This window comes from Acanthochromis polyacanthus, chromosome 8 (genome assembly GCF_021347895.1).
Source record: "Acanthochromis polyacanthus isolate Apoly-LR-REF ecotype Palm Island chromosome 8, KAUST_Apoly_ChrSc, whole genome shotgun sequence".
Classification (NCBI taxonomy): Eukaryota; Metazoa; Chordata; class Actinopteri; family Pomacentridae; genus Acanthochromis; species Acanthochromis polyacanthus.
This window is the reverse complement of record NC_067120.1, coordinates 6,328,359-6,347,879: the sequence shown is the minus strand read 5'-3', so window position 1 is coordinate 6,347,879 and position 19,521 is coordinate 6,328,359. Positions and strand designations below refer to the sequence as shown.

At 40.9% G+C, this 19,521-nt stretch overlaps 1 protein-coding gene across 3 annotated transcripts; it reads right to left on the bottom strand.

Annotated features, from left to right (window-relative positions):
- Positions 1–537: 537 nt before the first annotated feature.
- LOC110948431 (GTPase HRas) lies at positions 538–18,857 on the bottom strand. Of its 3 annotated transcripts, none has more exons than XM_022189952.2 (6): positions 18,505–18,857; positions 7,723–7,860; positions 6,051–6,229; positions 4,411–4,570; positions 3,562–3,686; positions 538–3,372 (listed from the first exon to the last, which is right to left on the bottom strand). In XM_022189952.2, the coding sequence occupies exons 2-5, from the start codon at positions 7,831–7,833 to the stop codon at positions 3,567–3,569; spliced, it is 570 nt and encodes a 189-aa protein (XP_022045644.1). In that variant the 5' UTR covers positions 7,834–7,860; positions 18,505–18,857; the 3' UTR covers positions 538–3,372; positions 3,562–3,566. The 3 variants fall into 3 exon arrangements, with proteins under 3 accessions (XP_022045644.1, XP_022045643.1, XP_051807988.1); XM_022189951.2 differs by having other exon boundaries at positions 7,723–7,863; positions 18,505–18,856; XM_051952028.1 differs by lacking the exon at positions 18,505–18,857 and adding an exon at positions 8,015–8,230 and having other exon boundaries at positions 7,723–7,863.
- Between the last annotated feature and the right edge of the window lie 664 nt (positions 18,858–19,521).

The window sequence follows — 19,521 nt, the reverse complement described above, 5'->3', positions numbered from 1 at the left end:
CTGGAAGTGATTAAAATGCAGTCTTTAAAGCCAAAAATGAATCAAAACTGATACAAAGACATCTATTTACCATGACCACACAAACATATTAACTTTATAAACACTTTATGCATAAAGGAATTAGTGTTAATGTTGCATATTTCATTAAGTTTATAGAAACAAAGCTGTTCTTTTCCTCTGCATGACCTAAAACTACATAAATGACGCTGTTGATGGTTAAACTCTCGTGTAAACACAGGTTTTATGGCTGTCCTTTGGACCTCGAGCACGCCTCACGCTTACTGTGTAAGCTGCATGATGTTGCACATTATCACTCAGCTATACAAGCAGGGAAAATATTAAGTATTTCTCAATAGCGTTTATGTAGTTCATTCAACTGTTTCTAGCAGCTGAAAAACAATGTTTTTTTTTTTCTTGAAGGAAGAAGCTCCATCTCAGATATATTCACACACGATACACAAAATGGCCTGTAGGTGGAAGCAAATCTCAAACTCAGGAGAAACATGAAAGTTTGATGGTTCAGGAAAAGAAGACAGATTCATCTTGACATCTTTATTCCTGTCCTGCAATACATTTGCCACATTTTCAAAGAGTAAATACATCTTAAATAGCTAAACAGTTGACATTTTCACAAAATTCTTTCCACACCTCCATCCCACAGTTTGCAAGGGGAGAAACAAGCCCTTGTGCCCACTGTATCCTTGTGCAAAACCCCCAATGGTCCCTACAGTCTTTGTCATGCTCGCCAGGTTTTCTGACACGTATACTGGTGGTTTGCTGGCTGAGTATTGCGACAACATGATGCTGATATTCTAATGCGATGGGAATTCGAATGCATAGATCAGTGGAATTCTATGGTATTATTATCATGGTTGTACTGTTTAAAGATTTGACAGGGAGAGGACAAGCATACCATCAGGACTGTAATTACATTTTAAAAACTCCAAGCTTTTTTTTTCATTAAAATGTTTGAGTACAATGGATGAAAAATAAAAAGTTGAGAACAACACGGTCAAAAGCAGAGCCAAGGATCATCCCCTGCATCATTTCAATACTATAAATTTTAAAACACAGGGCTTCTCTCAAACAATATCTAAGGAGTCAAACACATTCACAGTTCATATTATTTCTTCAAGCGGGCAAAATGAACAGGTAACTGATAAACAACTCGACCACCGTCATCCACACAGATTGGTCATATTCGTGTAAGCTATGGCATGAGTGAGAAGAGTTATTTTAACTGTACAAAATCCAGAAAAAAAAAACAGTTGAAAGGAGACGAAGGCCAAATGACATTCGACATCTTTTACAGAGGAAGGTGTCTGAGGTTTGCATTTGAAGCATGTTGCCTAAACCTGCCTGTAGTGTCTAAATGCGTCACCAAATACAGCCGAATCAATCATCTAGTACAGTCTCTGAATAATTTGCCCCAATTGCAACAATGTTGAGTTATTAACATGATTTATTTCAATGTAACAAGCCTAAAATAGGATCAATATCGTATTTCTAAAAACTTGGCTTACACTGGACCTTCTCAAGAACTGACAAACATGCCGTCACAGGACAAGTCAAAATCAGTGTAGTGTTTTCAGGGACTCGCCTTTCAAATTCTGTACAGCGCATATCTAAAGTCAACACATTTGTATTTTTTTTTTTGTTGCACACATATTCAAACATAACAACAGTACAGCAAACAGAACAGACAATCATGGACCTTGCTGCATAAATGAGGTACAAACTAGTTGACAGATAAGGCAAAGTAAACACATATCAGTCTTTTATTTAGGCAGCAAATTAATACAGTCATGGAGAGCACAAGCCCGACTGTATTAAGAAACCAAACAATGCGCTCCCATAACTCGCTATCCGTCGCCTGCTACACACAATAGTCCCACATATACAGTAACTATGGTTCTGACATGACTAGCACCTGACTTGTTATTGTTCATTTAAAAAGCTGAAGGTGGCAGAGGAAGAGGAGCGGTTTGAGGATAGTATGGTGTGTGGAGAAACTGAAGTTCAACTCTGAGGCAGGACTTGTGCATTACACTCTGCAAAACTGACTTGTGACATCCCTTAACCTGGTTTCCAGGACCGTTACGTGAGACCTTCCTGGACCCCGATTCCTGAGCCTTATTGTTCACAAGGAACAATTCTAGCAATCTAAAAATCACCATGTAGTAAACAACAGTTATACACCATCCAGTCACTGAAAAGAAATGCAAGAAAAATCAACTGCTTTGTCAATCTGTCACTGTGTAACTGTACAAGTGTGGAGTATTCGGCCCATTCTACAGGTAACCTCTTCTGCTTTAGACAACATCTACATCTTCATGGACTGTACCTCTCCTTCTTGAACCAAAGTAAAACAGAAAAATAGGTAGTCGTGGAAGATGATTTATTCCCAATACTTTGTGTAATTTGGAAAGTCAAGAACTCTATTGCACCAGAATCTACGTACACTAGCCGTTACTATTATTATTCCACAAAGACAACTCGCAATGAAACATATGTAAAGAGAGAAGGCAGCTGCATTCTGGAAATCCATCTATCTATATATTTTCCATTCACGATACCTACTCCAAAAAGAAACTACCTCAGGCAGGTCAATAAAAATGTCAAACCAGGTGCCATCTGAAATAAGCACCCTTGTTCACTTTTAGTGCTCAGTGACTTTCAGACCTTCCAATCACAAAAAAAAAATGTTTCATATCAAAAACAAAATCCAAAAAGTTTCTTTTTTTTTTTTTTTTTTTTTTTACAGCTAGGCAAAAGAATTACAGTCTTTCCCATGTCAGCCTCCAGCCCCTGCATCCAGAATAACCAAGGTACTACATAGCCATTCAAAGGGAACCAAAGGCAGGTAGGCAGAGTGAAGGGGGGGTTCTTTATGTGAGGGGTGTCCATTCCAGTCCTTTCCATTTAAATCAGTCAGTCCTTCCAGCAGCCAGGCAGGGGGAAGTGGAATTAGGCTTTCAAGGTGGGAGGAAGTGACGGACACCCCCTGTACGACCAGTGTTGAGACTGAAAACAATAAGTTAGCAGGAAAATTGTGGAGCTACCCAGTGAGACCACACTGGAGTTGACAAAGAGTCGTTAGTGGTGTTGCTCACAGGTCAATGTGGACCAACAAAAAAGAAGGGACCGGACCAGGCTAGTTCAGCTAGCCACTCAGGTGACAGTCCAAAATCCTCCTTTCCATAAAAGTCTATGGTTCAATCAGCCCTGGTGGTTTCCTTGAGAGCTTTTGCTTCAATCATCTTCTTTTTTGAAAAAGTTTATATTTCGTCATTGAGTTGTTTAAGCTTTCTGTCTTCAAGTCCATGCTGCCACTTCGTGCTGTTTCATTTCTCCTCAACATGTACTGGTGATCTGGGAAATAAAATAACACAAGATGGGACAGATGTTAGGACCTTTTTATTGTTGCTTGGAAAACCAAGATTCATGTAAAGTTTTCAGCTGAAACGGTTCCACATTTGTTTACAGAAGAATATTCATGTTCTAGCGAAACCAACAAATTTGCTGATATTTTTTTGGTTTGTTTGTTCTGGTTTTGCTCACCTGCATCACGATACCACACAGCGACAGCTCATACAGTCCTGACCGCTTTCATCGGGTGGATTCAGCTTCCTCAGCTTATGCTGTCTGATCTCCCTAACCAGTGTGTAGAAGGCGTCCTCTACTCCCTGTTAGCGCACACAAACAAACAGAAAGGTTAGAGAAAAATCTGGGCACTTACAATGGTCAATTATTAGTGGAGTACACTGAATGCACCTCTTATAACTGGCAGCAAACCTCTCAGGTGTAGTCACCACTTGGCAACATTACCATGGCAACCCTGATCATTTCAGGCACCGATAATCAAAAAAAAAATCAGGATGACTAAAAAGAAGTCATTGCTTAAATCTTGATTCATCTGATTTTGAGTGACAGACATTCTGCAGGTTCAACATTACCGTGAGTCTCTGTGTACCTACATATGTGACAGTGAGTCACAGACAGTGGGAGCTATGCAGCGACTAGTCCTTATGAGGCCTTTCAAATACTGTAGTTCTGTTCTCAAGCCAAGGTAACCTGGCTATGAGTCATTGCCTGCGGCATGAAATGTTCCCAGCAACACAAATCACATCAAACCGCAGGCCATGCACTGCACTTTACGTGCATGAATGTGCTTTCAAAATGTAAAATTACACAGTCCAAATTAGAATCCTCCCATAACTTGTAGATTGTATTATGATGCAGCATAAGAGGGGTTCAAATCTGCATAGAATTTTGTCACTTGCAAGGATGGGAAAAATGAGGATAAAGGTAAATACAAATAACAGAGAAAAACGGAGGGAGAAAGAAAAGTGTTTTTCAATGGAAACACAAGCGCAGCGTATTGGTGTGTGTTTCCTGTTCACTACCTACCTGTCGTGTTTTGGCAGAGGTTTCAATGTAAGGGATGCCGTAGGATCGAGCTAGTTCCTGGGCTTGCCTTGTGTCCACCGTGCGTGCAGGAAGGTCACATTTGTTTCCCACAAGCACCATGGGAACATCATCTGAGTCCTTCACACGCTTTATCTGTTCTCTGTAAAAAGCAAGACAAGAAAATTGCAATAGTTGACATTTAATTGACATTACTCTGGTGACTAGTCAAAGCACTGCCACAGTGACATGTCTCTTGTCTGGGATCCTCCTAGTTTCATAAACAACAGCAGCTCCACCACTGGAAAAGCAACCACCTAGGGAACTCTAGGACCCAGAGGAAGAGCCAGGGCCTGCCGGTGCTGGGCTGTGCTGCACTGCTGAAGGAGGGAGGTGGGGGAGGAAGAGCGGGAGGGGGAGGGATGGACAACAGGCTAGCAGCAAACAGCATTACCTCATCACTACAGCAGCAAGTGCCAAACGCCAGACAGCCAGGGGGAACTGACTGAGAGGAGTGGGTCAGATCACTCTATCTGCACAGCCTTTCTTCCCAGTCAGCCACTGCACAGCAGGATGGATCTGCTATAATCAGCCCATCTGCAGGCAGCACTGCTAATGGAGTTTATGACCACAGTTAAGTTTTGATGTCACAGCAAACATCTTATCCATTATGACCACTGACTTGTTATTCACTGGCAAAGCAAGAATTTCAAGTCTAAAAGAAGTGTTGAAAATGACGGTGAATTCCAAGAGCACCTATAATCTTACTAATCTGGAATTCTTAGCTGTGGTACAACACTGCTATGTCATGTAGAGCTAATAGGTGACAATAGTGGAAGAGTATAAAAAAAAAAACAACAACAAAAAAACACTGACCATCTTTGCCTGGAAAAAATAAACGCCAGATCTTTAAATAACTTCACCAGGCCACCACCTATTCTAGCACTGAGCCAAAGATCCATGCATGCTTTCACAAGTTGCACAATGGTTTAACAGGAGTTGTGTCCAAGCCACGCCAAAAAAGGCTGGGTTGCAGTGGAGGCAAGCCAAACCAATGTGTGTGTAACACACTCTATAACCCTGCAAAACTGCAGAAGAGTTGGCTGCTAATGTGTAGCTCTTTTAGTTGCCACATGCAAGACTGGCAAGAGGGTGTCTAATGAGATGAGAAAGACAAAATGTGGCAAAGAGAGAGAGAGCACTGTCATCTCCAGCTGAAACTCTCCCCCTCCTCCTCCCTTGTTTCCTACCCTCCCTTTCTCCTTCCCTGTCCTTGGGAGCACTACCTCTCCCTGCTCCTCTAATTGAGTCAGGATCGATTTCATTGGCATCGTGCTGTAAGCCTCCAGTTGGGGGCTAAGCTTTCTTTAGCCGTGTTAAACGCTACAGCATGACATCACCCAACTACTGCAGAGAGCTGGCACACACACATATACACACCCCTCTCCCTCCACACCCCACGGGAGTCTCTGTAGCACACACTGCATATACAAATGCACATGCAGACAAGGTAAAAAAGAGAGATGACTTTGTGCATCAACCGGTTTGTGATCTGGCCAACAACAACACATCTGCAACAATAGCAGTATTACTCAAAGTCATGATGCCTCCGTTTCGTTTCTTTCCTTCCCTTTTAAACACACCTGTACTGGTGAATGTCCTCAAAAGACTTGGTGTTGTTGATGGCGAAGACGCACAGGAAGCCCTCCCCTGTTCTCATGTACTGATCCCTCATTGCGCTGTACTCCTCTTGACCTGCAGTGTCCAGGATGTCCAGCAGGCACGTCTCCCCGTCAATAACCACTTGCTTCCTGTAGGAGTCCTGCAGAAAAAAAGGGAGAAACTTTTAGAGAGGTCTCAAGACATCCTTCAAAAAATGTGAGTGAGACACAAAACAGACGAACTGGTGGGATCCGAGGCAACCGGTGGACCACCAGAAATGATGCCACATCCTTAGCCACACAGGGCTAACCAGCATGTACATACATACACAAATATAGTGCAAAAGATGCAGATGGACAGTATTCGCTTATATCTATGATTAACTTCCTCTCCACTTTCAGGTCAAATGAAAATCAATGGATCAGAGGAGCAGGGTATCAGAGCCAATGTTTGGCCTTCCAACATGCAGTCACAAAAACATGGAGTGCTGTCCCTTTGTTTGTTGGAGCATAGGGGCCAGGAATGCAAATACACAAAAAGGACATTGTCTGGCCAGAGGCAGGCGTGGTGAGAAAGAGAAGGAGAGAGTGGAGACAGAGAGGGAGGAAAAAGAGAGAACGTAGGGGAGAAAACATTCTCATTGGCCTCCCTCCTCTCTCTGCAATGTCTGCAGCGTCTTATGTTAAAAAAAAAATCAGAGAATTCCAGAAAAAAAAATGGGTGGAGTAAATGTTTACTCTTAAAGCAAAATTAGGAATGTCTTCCAAGTTTGACCATTGGAGAATTGCCACAGCATTCAATTAATTCACTGGTTTAGTCTGAGAAGGGCCCACAAAATATTCTTCAGCAGTGACTGTGTGCTTGTAGCCTAGCCGCACTAGACAACCCACGGCAACGAATTTAATTCTCTGCCAGGGTGGGTCTAGTTACCCTCCATAAGGCTCGAGGTTGGATGCTCCTAAAATTGGCTGGACCAATCACCATGAAGTGTGGAGTCAGAAGGCGGGCGTAACTAAGTGACGACAGAGGTGCGACGATTCTGACAGAAGCAACCGGTGCACAATAAACAGTTATCTTTCGACTCGGCTTTGGCCACAGACCTTAAAGATTTGAAGCTAAAATTCAACTTGAAAGATAAACAAAGGACGGCACTGAAGTGTTTCATTGAGAAGAAAGACGTATTTGGACTTATGCCGACGGGATATGGCAAATCCTTAATATACCAGTTGGCTCTGCTGGTTGGGAAGCTAATGGGACTTAGCCACAATCCGGCGCTCTAGGAACTACGTCAGCCTATTCGTTGTGCTGATTGGTTGTATACCTACCCAATTGCTGCAGAGTGATTTGAAAGACAACCTTTTAGCCCGCCTCCCTCCCTGTCGAGCATTCCTAGACCCTTGTGTCTTAAGAGCTGGGTCTATCACTGCTAGGCTAGTGTGCTTGGACATTTATATGAAGCTTGTAGGTTAATTACACATAAGCTGCTCTTCCACATGTAAACGCATATAGAGTACAGCTACACAACAACTCAAGGGGAAAAATGTATTCTTTTTGACGATATGCTGAACCCTGTGTCATCTTCGAACCCACCCCAACCTCCAAGACGACTCCCACAGGGATAACGTGTAGAACAGGAGGGGAAGACAGTCATACCTCTATAGTGGGGTCATATTCGTCCACAAAGTGGTTCTGGATGAGCTGGATGGTGAGTGCACTCTTGCCCACGCCTCCAGCTCCCACTACCACCAGCTTGTACTCCGTCATTTTTGCCGCTGCTGCTCACCACACACGCTGCTGGAAGAGAACAAAAAGGTGCAGGTTAGTACAGTGACAAAGAATAGAAGCATAAACCGCAGACACACAGAGTTTTGACAAGCTATCTTCTGCCACTGGACCGCCGGGATGCAGTCCACAATCTGTGCAAAACACACAACAATACCATTACCGCCCATTGGTGAGAAGGGTCAGTGGTGTGTGTTGGAGTGTGTGTGCAGTGAGGGCTGAGGTTGAGACCCTCAAAGGGGAATGTGAAAAATGTGCTGAAGGTACTCAATGTTCCAATCCTCTAGCGCTCAGTGTGAGCAGCAGAGAGTGTGCATGAGAGGGAGAGCTGGCGAGGCAGCGAGAGAGAAACAGGAGGGACATGACACCAGCAGACAGATCCTCATCACTCAGGCTTTACGCTGCTAATGTCTACCTTTGAACCTACAGCCACAGACACCGGAGCCAAAACTATCAATTTCAATAAATGATCAAAAAGCAATAATGGCAAAAACAAGAGAATGATCGTTAAAAGTTCATTGGGATCGGCACCAACGTTTCATTTGGGCAATGAGCTAAATCACAATTCACAACTGAACTATTACTAGTTGGTTTGCCTTGGTTCTTCTACAGGGATCAATCCACAGCACCAGAAGGAGAGGCCTAAAAGAGGACTTTATGACTCCAGGTGTGCCTTACAGTTGCCCCCTATGGACTCACTAAAGATACTTAATGGGTCTAGTCATAGTAGCAGGGCTGTGTGGGTCATAAATCAAGCCATGTTATGAAAGAAACATATCAGTCTCCTGAGGAAACATAAGTGATATCCATTTTCTGTTAGCTTGAACTTACACAACACAGGTAAACACTACCTTTACAAAATGTATAGGCCTGGTTTGCATTTGACAGCCCAGTAGAAAAAGTTAATCAGTTTCAACGTCGACAGGTAAGTTTTACAGTACAATTCGAAGAACAAAATGACAGCGATATGTAGCAGTGAGAGACATTTCATCAATAGTGATAATAAAATAGATTCCTACAATGTTTGATAGTTCCACTTAAATGCATTAGAGGCAAACTGGCATGAAAGCACATAACAAAAACACAAAGTTCAGCTTCATGAAGAGACCCTGAGTATGCTCACTCCCTGGTTCATTGCTAGACAACGGAGCCCCTTCGCCCTAAGTCACTCTACCTATGGCTTTGACGCATGTCACCCAAGGGATGCTAGTCTACAGCCTTTCCTCATGCTAGGGCTGAAAGATTTTGGGAAAAAACATCTAATTTCCAACAAATCTTGCAAACTGGGTTAAAATTTTGTAAAGTTACAGTTTAATATTTATTGTGTAACAAGTTTAACAAGTGATCAGGACCACAGGAGATATCATCAAAAACTGCAAACTTACAGATATAAATTGCTTAAAATTACTTAAAATGGTATAGAAGATAAACAAATTATCACAAAATCCGTGACTGTCAAGATCAATAAATAAAGCAGTAATAATGCAAAACAAAACATTTAAATCAATAATAGAATAGGACTGTTCTTTGAGCTAGATTGTCCTCCCTCCCCACCATAGGAGGTCTGCTACTGGCAGGGCCTGGTGCTCGACCTGATGAGATAAGGTTTGAAATCGAAAACAACTCTGTGTCCCACAACGCTTCCCCCTTAGCAATATTCGCTTTCAATATTAGAGGAGATCATTCCTTCATCCTTACCTTGTGCTAATTACGTAAGTAAATTTATATTTCAATGTTGATACCATAATCGTCTTAACATTAAAGTTGCTACTAGAGTGCCTTGATAAATAGACTACGGTAGATAAATGTGAAATAAGGTGGCTTTGTCCAATCATTTTAAACATTTTTCTCAGGTCCCCAATAAAAATGATCAATAACTATTGACATCAAATGAAATGAAATATCATATGAAAACAATATATTTATATTTTTATTGATAATTCTGTAATAACCGTGACAGTGACAGGGCTGTAACAATATCTATAAAGCCTTGAGGACAACAGACTTAATTTTTAAAAACCTAAAATGTGAAGAATAGCAAAGAATTTTTGTGATGAGTATTTTCCACATCCAACTTTGAGCAAAACCAAGGTTGTTTGCATATTTGAGTTCCTCCAATATACGGTAGATTCCATTATGAAAGTTGTCAGGAAATGACAGTTGCTGGTTGCCTTTGAAGAACTATAATTCAAATATTACAGCCCGATCTCACGAGGATTCGTGAAACTGTCACGTAAATTTTTGTTTCGGTTTCGTGCGCACCAACACGATTTCGTCATGTTTTTCGTGCCGCTCACAACGAAATGCACACCAATGTATTTTAAACGGCGGACTTTTCGTGCCACTCAGAACGTATTTCAAACGAATAGGTATATTATATTTTTAATGTGAAACCGTTGCCAATCCAATGCTATATTTTGCATTACATCATCCCTAACCATAACCCTAACCATAACCCGGTGGTACACTTACCAATTTGCATAGGAATTTAAAGAATGTCCAAAGGGTGCAAACGCGATTCTAAGAATGTCCGACGGCTGCAAACGCGATTACACAAACAGTATACGCCGATGGACAGCTTAGATTGTCATGAATCCGCCGGTATAAACCACTTTGAGATGTGATTACCACAGCGGGTTTCGTTGTGAGCAACACGAAAAACATTTGTAAATACCTATTTTTGTGTCTTTGACTGCAATAATTTCATGTTAGCTAAAAGCAAACATTAGCTTAACACTGACACCAACAAATGAATAATGTGATCATGACCTGTGATCTACTGTTTAGACTACTGTATTGTAATAGACGGACATGCAAAATTGTGCTAGATAAGGCAAATAATAATGGGAAATTTGCTCAGCTTAAAATGCATATCTTTGCTTGTGGATGTTAACAGTAGCAGAACTGATGGATAAAGCAGACATGAGGCAGTTGGCAGTGAAGTAGAACAACTAATCCATGCGTGCTCGACAAATATGGGAAATTTGCAGGAAAGTTTGTGTCTATTGTGCTATTACAGCATTAACTGTTGAGTCAGCTAGAACTACATATGTACAGTGTTGTATATCCAAGCTCAGACACAAGCCCAGACAAAGGTATACACAGATCCCCTGACGTCAACCCCACAACAGCAGTGCTGGCCAGTGAAATTCCAGGCGTAATGGGCAGAGAAAGCACTCATATGGGTGTTTCCACTGTGTTCTGAGTGAAGTATGACTCAGCTCGCTGAAAATTTACCACAAAGTTACCAAACATATGACCTGAAAACGACCCGATACCAGCCCAGTAGAACCCTGATGAGTCAGAGCTGGAAAGAAAGTAGCTTATCATGAAGATTTTGCAAGTACAAATCTGAGGCTAACCACAAGAACAATCTGCTGGAGGCCCATAGCAACCGTAGAGATCTCATGTGGTTAAAGTGTCAGTTTGACATCATACAGTTAGTGAGGGGTCAAGTGATGTCATCATACTGTTGTCATCCTTATGAAAGACTGCCGTGGAAAATAACTGTGAAATCCTGTACCTGGTTGGATGTAACAGCTCTGAATGACAGCTTAGTTTCACTTTTGTTTTGACAGCAGTGACCAAAAAGCCCCCAGTGGATTTTTTTTGTCATTCACAGAGACGAGCTTTAAATAAAAACACCAAAAATGGCAAATACGTAATTTATAGGTGCCTTTATGTAACACAAGCAATAATCCTGCCTCAGTTGCTGTAACAGTACAATGTAAAGAATAGCACTATTGCCACTTTCATCACAAACGTAGAATAATGGCGTCAGAATCATATTATGCCATACCACTGTTATGCCAATCTGCCCCACCCAAACACTCAGCGTAGCTTTAAATTTCTGTTCCTCAAACAGTTCGTGTGTCATACTTCAGATGAAGCCGTTTCGCATAAAATACGGACACATTGGGTTAAACATCTAAGCGTGCTCGTCAACCGTCTCATACTTTGCTGAATGCTCCTTAAGAAGAAAATCATTAACCTGCACCACCTGCTGTGGTGTGTAATCAATCTGTCAGGATTTCATGGGCATCACACGTCACATATGCTGCTGTACCTTATTCAGAGTACCAAACGTCAACTGTAACGTAAAACACGCTCCATATTCTATCTGTTGCACAAACTCCTGGCTCACTATAGAGGGCTGAAAATTAGTGCTTCAGTCAGTAAAAGTAGAAAACACACACACCCTCTCTCTGGTGCTTTAAGTCCCAAAGGGAGCACACACAGCTGGAGTGAATCTTAAACTCTGCTTGTAGACAGAGAAGCTGAGCAGGTGACAAAACCCAACCTCCAGACTGTTTAATAAAAGAGGACAAGACACAGAGCGTCAAAAGAAAACTAAACTTATAAAGTTAATTCAGTCTTGGGGAGTGAAAAAAAAGACAACCTCCTATGTTTGTCTCTCTGGGTGTCTGGGTGTGGTGTTGTATTAATAGACTCAGCATGCACCCACCTCTGTAAAAACAAATAAACCCTGTTTGTGTTATTTGTGTCTGAGCTGTGTGTGACTGTGCTGTAGGGGCAGACTAAGATTAGCCTGGACTGGAATGATGTTAATGATTGACAGAAAAGTAGACTTGCTAACTGAAGACACAGCCATTTAGCTGTTCTCATTCAATTACAGACACACACACACTCCTGTATCACATCCCTGATCCCATAAGCCATCGCTTGCCTTAATGGAACAGGTAGCTCTGAGCATCACCAGTATCAACAATGACCTCCTTGTAAAAACACCCTCGCTGCTATAATTCTGAAGCACAACAGGAAGGGAATTATACTGACCCCTCAATCTCGTGGCCAAACATTTAGCTTCCTTTTCCCTCACTGTAAATAAATCAACCTGGTACACAGTGCAGCTCGCCCTGGCTGGAGTACAGAGACTGTGGCGGAGCTGCAGAGCCAGCCTGGCTCCTAAGAGCCTCCTCTAACCAAATAAACAGCAGCTGTGCGAAAAGGAGAGTCTTGTGCAGGGCAGACAGACGCTGGAATATCTTCTGTCACCGAAGGTTGCGAAGCTCAAAGACGGGGCATGGAGGTAATAAAACACTGGCAGCTACTTCAGTAATATTTCACTGGAAAAGTTAACAGAAACAGTGTGGACGCAAAAGTAAATATCAAATTATAAATTGATCATTTGGAATACAGACAGTGGATTTAATATTTTTCCAATTCACTAAAAACAAGGGATCACAAGAGTGCCATCATTTCTCCGCCTACAACGAACAATTATTTCAATTCAATTAGTCAGTTATTATGTTCTGATTAATTCATTGTTTGGTCTATAAAAATCACAATTTCTGAGAGTCCAAAGAAAATCTTAACACAGCTACTGACAGATAATATCAGAATGGCTAAGATAAAGCACTGATCTTAGATAGAAAACAAGCAGTTAAAATACAGGACAGGATACCAATACCAGATTTGAGAACATTTAGAATCCCCACTGTCCAAAGCTTCTTGACCAGAGATAATTCAAGACTTTAAGGTATCTTGCTCAGAACATCTCTTCATCATGACAGCCAGACTGTTCACTGTCAGCTTTAAAGTACAGCTCTAGCTGAATTTCAAATGTTCTTGATAAACTCTTGATTCTTCAACAATTACTAAATATCAGAACTGCTGTCAGGTAATGTTTGGCTGATTATCTGACCGACTGACGTGGCAACTTGTAAGACCAATCGCATAATTCAAATCAAAGTCCAGTGTTGTCGGTGCAAGTGACAACACAATAAGGGGTGTTGAGGAAATGGGCAAGATGGCAAAGACTGGACAGCACTTTTGCCTGTGGGATATTTGGATTCTGCTTCCCTTATGTCTCCTTTAGCCCTTTGATTCAATCTCCTATAACCTACCACACTAAGGGTCAATCGACATGACCAGATCTCATAGTCAGCATTTTTCCAATGATTGATGTCTCTTTAAAAAAAAAGAATTACACATCATGCATAATAGCCTTGTAACACTGCAGGATAAATCTTGAAAACTTTGCTTTTAATAAAATATACGTAAAACATGAATAAACTAAGGCACTTCAATGAAAAATGAAGCTGTACATTGGTTCCAAATATCGGTTCTTGGGTCGCCTTCATTATTCATAATCGGTCTTGACTGTGAAAAGAAACAAACCCGACCTCTACAACACCAACACCCAATTCTCAACCTCACTCTTAATCAGGTGGCCTAAAATTTTCCATCATCAGCCCATCTGTCAGTACCAGCTCTGTCCTATTACTAATATTGATATGTTAATCAGATTTCACAAGTCTCCAGAGCATGTACACATCCAATCAAAGCATTAGTCATATATTAGTGTTCTGCCACACTAGTCTCTCATGGTAAAAAGAAATGATGATGAACAGGGACGGGCACGGACATGCACAAAACGCATCTTTAATAATTAATGCCGATCAATAAGTAGTAAAACATAAATCATAAATAGAAGGTTTTCCTATACTGTTTGTTCCAGTGATGCACAGTTGAATGAACCGATGAGCAATAAGAACGTAGGACACCAATAAAAAGAGACTGACATCCGCACTATCACACACAGATACACGGCTCTGCTGATTGTAACACGGTTGCTAACAGCATTTCTTAGACATAACCAGATCTCAAGTGTACACCTGCCAAATACAGTCTAAAATGCAAATGCAACACACCCGCGCCCGCTACTGGGAGACTGGAGGAAAGAAAGCAGACAGTCGTGCCATCTTCTCTCAAACTAGGCCATGTCAGCGGCTGATTAATAATCCACACTTACATATGGAGATGAACAGCAAAATTAATCATTGATAGAGAGACTGTCGCGTTCTTAGAGCCACTTGTTGTCAGTGGGGGCTCATGCCGAGCTGGTCTTTGTGTAGACAGAGAGGACGGATGAGGACGCAGCCTCAGGAGCTTTCAGTCATCAATGCATCCAGCGTTGTACATATTTCATCCACACGTAGGGACCAAACATAACAACTTCTTGTCAAAGTTTTCTATTCTGTGCACACAGATGGGTATCTTGTCCCTATAGCAGCCTCATATTCAATGCTGCAATTCTGATTTTATGAGTTCAGTGCATGGATAACCAATGTAGTCCTAATAGTAATAATACTAGTACACCTTACAGGCATGATGAGGTGACACAGTGCCCAGGTTTTCGTTTGCACATTGTACACATCATCTTGTAGCATCATAGCCAGGACCAATGTATTAGCAGTGGTAACAAATCATCTTACTAAAGGAGAAACCAGCAACTTTTCTGCTTTCACTTTCAGATGAGCTACAACCACAGTGTTATCTGCAAAGTGGTCACCTGTTCTATTCCAAAGTCCCCAAAATCTTTCCAGAGCTGCTCCCGATTCGATCAAGGACCACTGAACAGCATGTTTGCATTTAGGATTATTTATAGCATGCCACCTCCAGCCTGGGAAATTAACAGTTCGTTTTGAAACCCTAGAGCCTCGCCTGGACCGAGAGGATAATCTTACACGACAGCTTACGGAGGGTGCAAGCACAGAGCAATAGGGGTGGTAGGAGGAGAGTGGCTGAGGGCTACTCGGACTATCTGCCAAGGGCATAACAAACACAGGAGGGAAGGGTCGACCTGCAAACTTAAAAATACATAAAGACATCAATAATTAAAATTCTCTAAACCCAAGGTTTTCCCTCGCTAATTCTTGGTTCTAACAAAGCAAATCGATAAACACTCTTTACTTTTTCTACGATCCCTGCAAACCTGCAAATCATTTCCATCACTTCAAGACACACGATGCAAAACAGCAGGTAACACGGATGACCGTCTTCCTCAACATGCATTCTGCTCTCCATTAAAGTGCTTAATTGGTTAAAGAATCCATACTGGCAGAGCCACAAGCCCACTGCAGAGATAATAGATTTTTAATGGAGTAATGATGGTAAGGAGACCCTCTCTAGGGAGGTATCACGGTCGAACACTGAGACTCCAAGACCCATCCTAAAGCCTCGATAGCCCACCACACCCTCCCACTGTGCTCCAGTGACATCATCGTCCTAAACAGCATCCAAACATAAATGTTGACCAGCAGCTGAGGAATCACTACTCTGCTCTGTGAGGTCAATGAAACACAACAAGGCAGAACTTGAGTCAAGTCTTTTGAAATCTGTTACTTCAAGGACAAATCTAGTTGATTAGACCACACCGAAAACAGGACCAACCGTTTCTCTTGAGCTGGAAGCCAAAGAAAGTACCAAAACTTGAATGAAAGAAGAGTTTTGTTTTAATCATAAGTAAAAATCCTCCTAATAAACAATTCCTCCCTTAGAAAAACATTTAAAGAAAGCCTTTTTGCATCTGCGTGCAGCTTAAACAAGCCGCACTTAGCAGCATTGGAATCCAAGTGACCTTTTCCTTACTGGGTCATCCTTTCAGCTTGCTGGTCAGGGTGAGAAGGTGGAGGCAACAGCAGAGATGAAAAGGTCCAGCTGACCTCCACACAAAGGGCTGCCAGTCAGAAGAGACTTATCATCATCAGACACCAAACACCCTAAAACCTATGACTGTTCAGTTGTTTTAGTTTGAGAGACAATGTCACGTATGCAAAGCTGGCAGAAGATTCTTCCCAATGAGCTTTCAAAAGTAAAATCCATTCACACAACCTCATTTAGAATCACTAACCGGATAAATAAAGCAGAAAAACAACATCGAGTCAGGAGTTTGTTTCATGCACAAAAATCTATCCATCCTAAGCTTCCAATCTACAGGCTTAAAGCAGAACCCTACGGACTCAACGCAGCAGGATAAGCTGTCATTTGTAAGAGGGTGGTTTTTATAAGAGTCACACTTATTCTGGCATGCGGCTTGGCAGCATCCCGGCTACAGCTGTGCAGAGAAAAGGGACAACACATCAACATCACACCTCTATCACTGGACTACCTCCAGCTGTTATCCAGCTGCCCGAATTCTCTCCTCAACTCTACTGACACCGACACAGGACTTCATCATAGCAGTCTAATGCTCATGAATCTATAAGGGGACGACGTTGTACAGTGTAAAAATCACAGAGAAGGCATTAACTGGAATTTGTAAAAGTATAAATTTAAAATAATTTCAAGAACTTGACAAGTTGTTTTGATCATAAACAAAATACTAGATAATCTTTTGTAATTTTGTGTCTCATTTTTGTAAAATTTGGTCTGATTTGTCTGATTTTTATCATTTGTCTCACATTTTTGTTGTTTTGTGTATCATTTTTGTCGTTTTCTTTCACGCTTTCATAATATTTTGTCTAGTTTGTCCATTTTTTTGTCACTGTAACTTTTTTGTCTAATTTTTGGTCTCTTTTGTTTAGTTTCATGTCATTTGTTTCATTTTTTTCATCATTTTGTTTCTCGCTTTTGTCGTTTTGTGTCTCATTTTGTAATACTTTGTCTTGTTTTTGTCTTTTTTTAAAGTAAAATACTATATAATTCAGTTCCAGATGGCTGTGACTAAATGTTTTGTGGCTTTGCAGATCCACTGTGATCTGTAAGTTGCAATGCCAATGTATAAAAAAATGATAAACTGAGGCATACTACTGTTGAAATGTAATTTAGTTTTCTTAACAAATTTTAGTTTGTTCATAATGTTTTGAAAAAAGATAGTTCCTTAAATGTGAATACATTCAGAATGTACTTTTTTGCACTAAAACAAAGGAAAAATTTGGAGCTGTGGTTATTGATAGGTTATTTATAGATTACTACACTCTGATTTTACTGGTCTGGCTCACTTGAGATTAAATTGGGCTGAACTAAAACGAGTTTGACACCCCTGATCTATATGATAACGAATACACATAACATATATAGTTGTTCTACTAACATGATGCTTTGGTGAGCAGCAGAGATGATAAAAAATGAGAGCAATTACATGCACAAAAAAAGCCAAAAGTGAAACCTGCTTTGCTTTGTTTTCTAATAAAGCACCAACTTAAATGTGTGTTACTTTAAAAACTGAACACAACAAATTTGAGTCAGTTTTGGGTTGATAACGGTTCCTTTAGAGTTCTTATAGCCTCACTTTGAGTGCCAGCCGAATACACATTCGTGCTGCCTCGGTCATCTCTTTTCCTTTTCAACTTACTGAACAGTTTGAACAGATTTGAGAGCAGAATTTAGTCCATGTCATCTCTGTATAAATGCCCTGTAATGGAATCTCACTTCCGCAGTGATACATTCAGTTTTTAGTCAGTGTGACGGGGCGTCACCCTACTTGTCTGTGTGGCCACTGAAGGCACCAGCAAAAACCCTCACACGGAAAAAACAAAAAACAAAAAAACTGTCTACCCATTTACTGGAGGCTGAAAGTGAATTCGCGTTAGAGTGAAACCCATCTAAATGCCTTTGGTTTCTTTTTTTTGAGTGAGCTAAAAAGGAGGGGGAAATGTTATCCCTTCAAGTTTTAAGAGAGACTGTTTATCTAAATTATATGACAAAACGCGTAGCTAAAATTGCTAATTCTTCATTATGTAGGGAGGAAAGCTTGAGTTTGAGCTGTCTAGATAAGCTAACATAAAATGTTATGATAGCTAGCTAACAACTGTGGACCGCAGTCTCCAGCGGGGTCCAAAAATACAGAAAAAAAAAATCCTCACTGCCGACGTTTTTCTGACACAGGAATGTGCACTGCATACTTACAACAAGCAGAGGTCTAATTAGCGACAAGAGCGACGTTTTTCGTCCACTGGAGAGGAATAGAGACAGAGAGAGAGCTGAGAGAAGAAAAAAATCTTTGAATTTCTGTTGCTTCTCGAGCTGTAATCAGGAGGCAAAAAAATACAAAATGTTCCTCGATGTCCTTCCTTCCTCCCTCCGTCTTCAGGTGTCTGCCTCGTCTCTGTCAGAAAAGTGTATATTTTTTTTAATTCTCAGGAACTAAAAATGCACCGAAACATTCATTAGTGCTGGTTTGCAATGAGCCCGCGTTGAACAATGTGCTTCCACAGAGAGCGGAGGGGATGAGGAGTGGAGGAGCCCACGCCCAGCTTCTATCAAACATAGATCCGCCCCGGTTACCATGCATGTTACTGATGCCTTCAGGGGCCGCTCGGAAATATGGAAACCCCAAAGTTTTGAGTAGTTACTGGGTAGTTACCGGGTGAATATCTTTCTGTTGCAAGTTATAATAACTAACAGTAGATTAAAGGTAAAACAAGTTCAGTTTCCATCATTATATGTCATAAAATTCACTATTAAGAATTATTAGAGAAGTTGTTGTTGGCAGTCAGTTATCAGTGTGAAGTAAGATAAGACCGTATTTGTTCCTTGATAACTGTATAAAATTCTGTGCCCCTTACTGTAAAGTGAGTCAGTATAAAATATTAGTCAGTCGTGAAGTTCTTGATTAATTCTTTACTCATTTCTTTGCTAATCATCAGTAATCATTGCTCAATAAAATGTGATCATAGTTATAAAACATGTTAATTCCTAGCATTAGGAAATTGCTATCAAAGATTTTTCAAATATCAAGTTCCCGATTAGTTTTTCACTCACTGCTTTCCTAATAATTATTAATCATAACTCAGCTCATTGTCACATTATACAGACATTATGTTAAAATAAGTTAAATTCTCAACATTATCTACTATATAGTCCTCTATTAGAAATCATAGAGAAGTTGTTCTTAGTGATTCATCAATAATGAATTGCCTGATT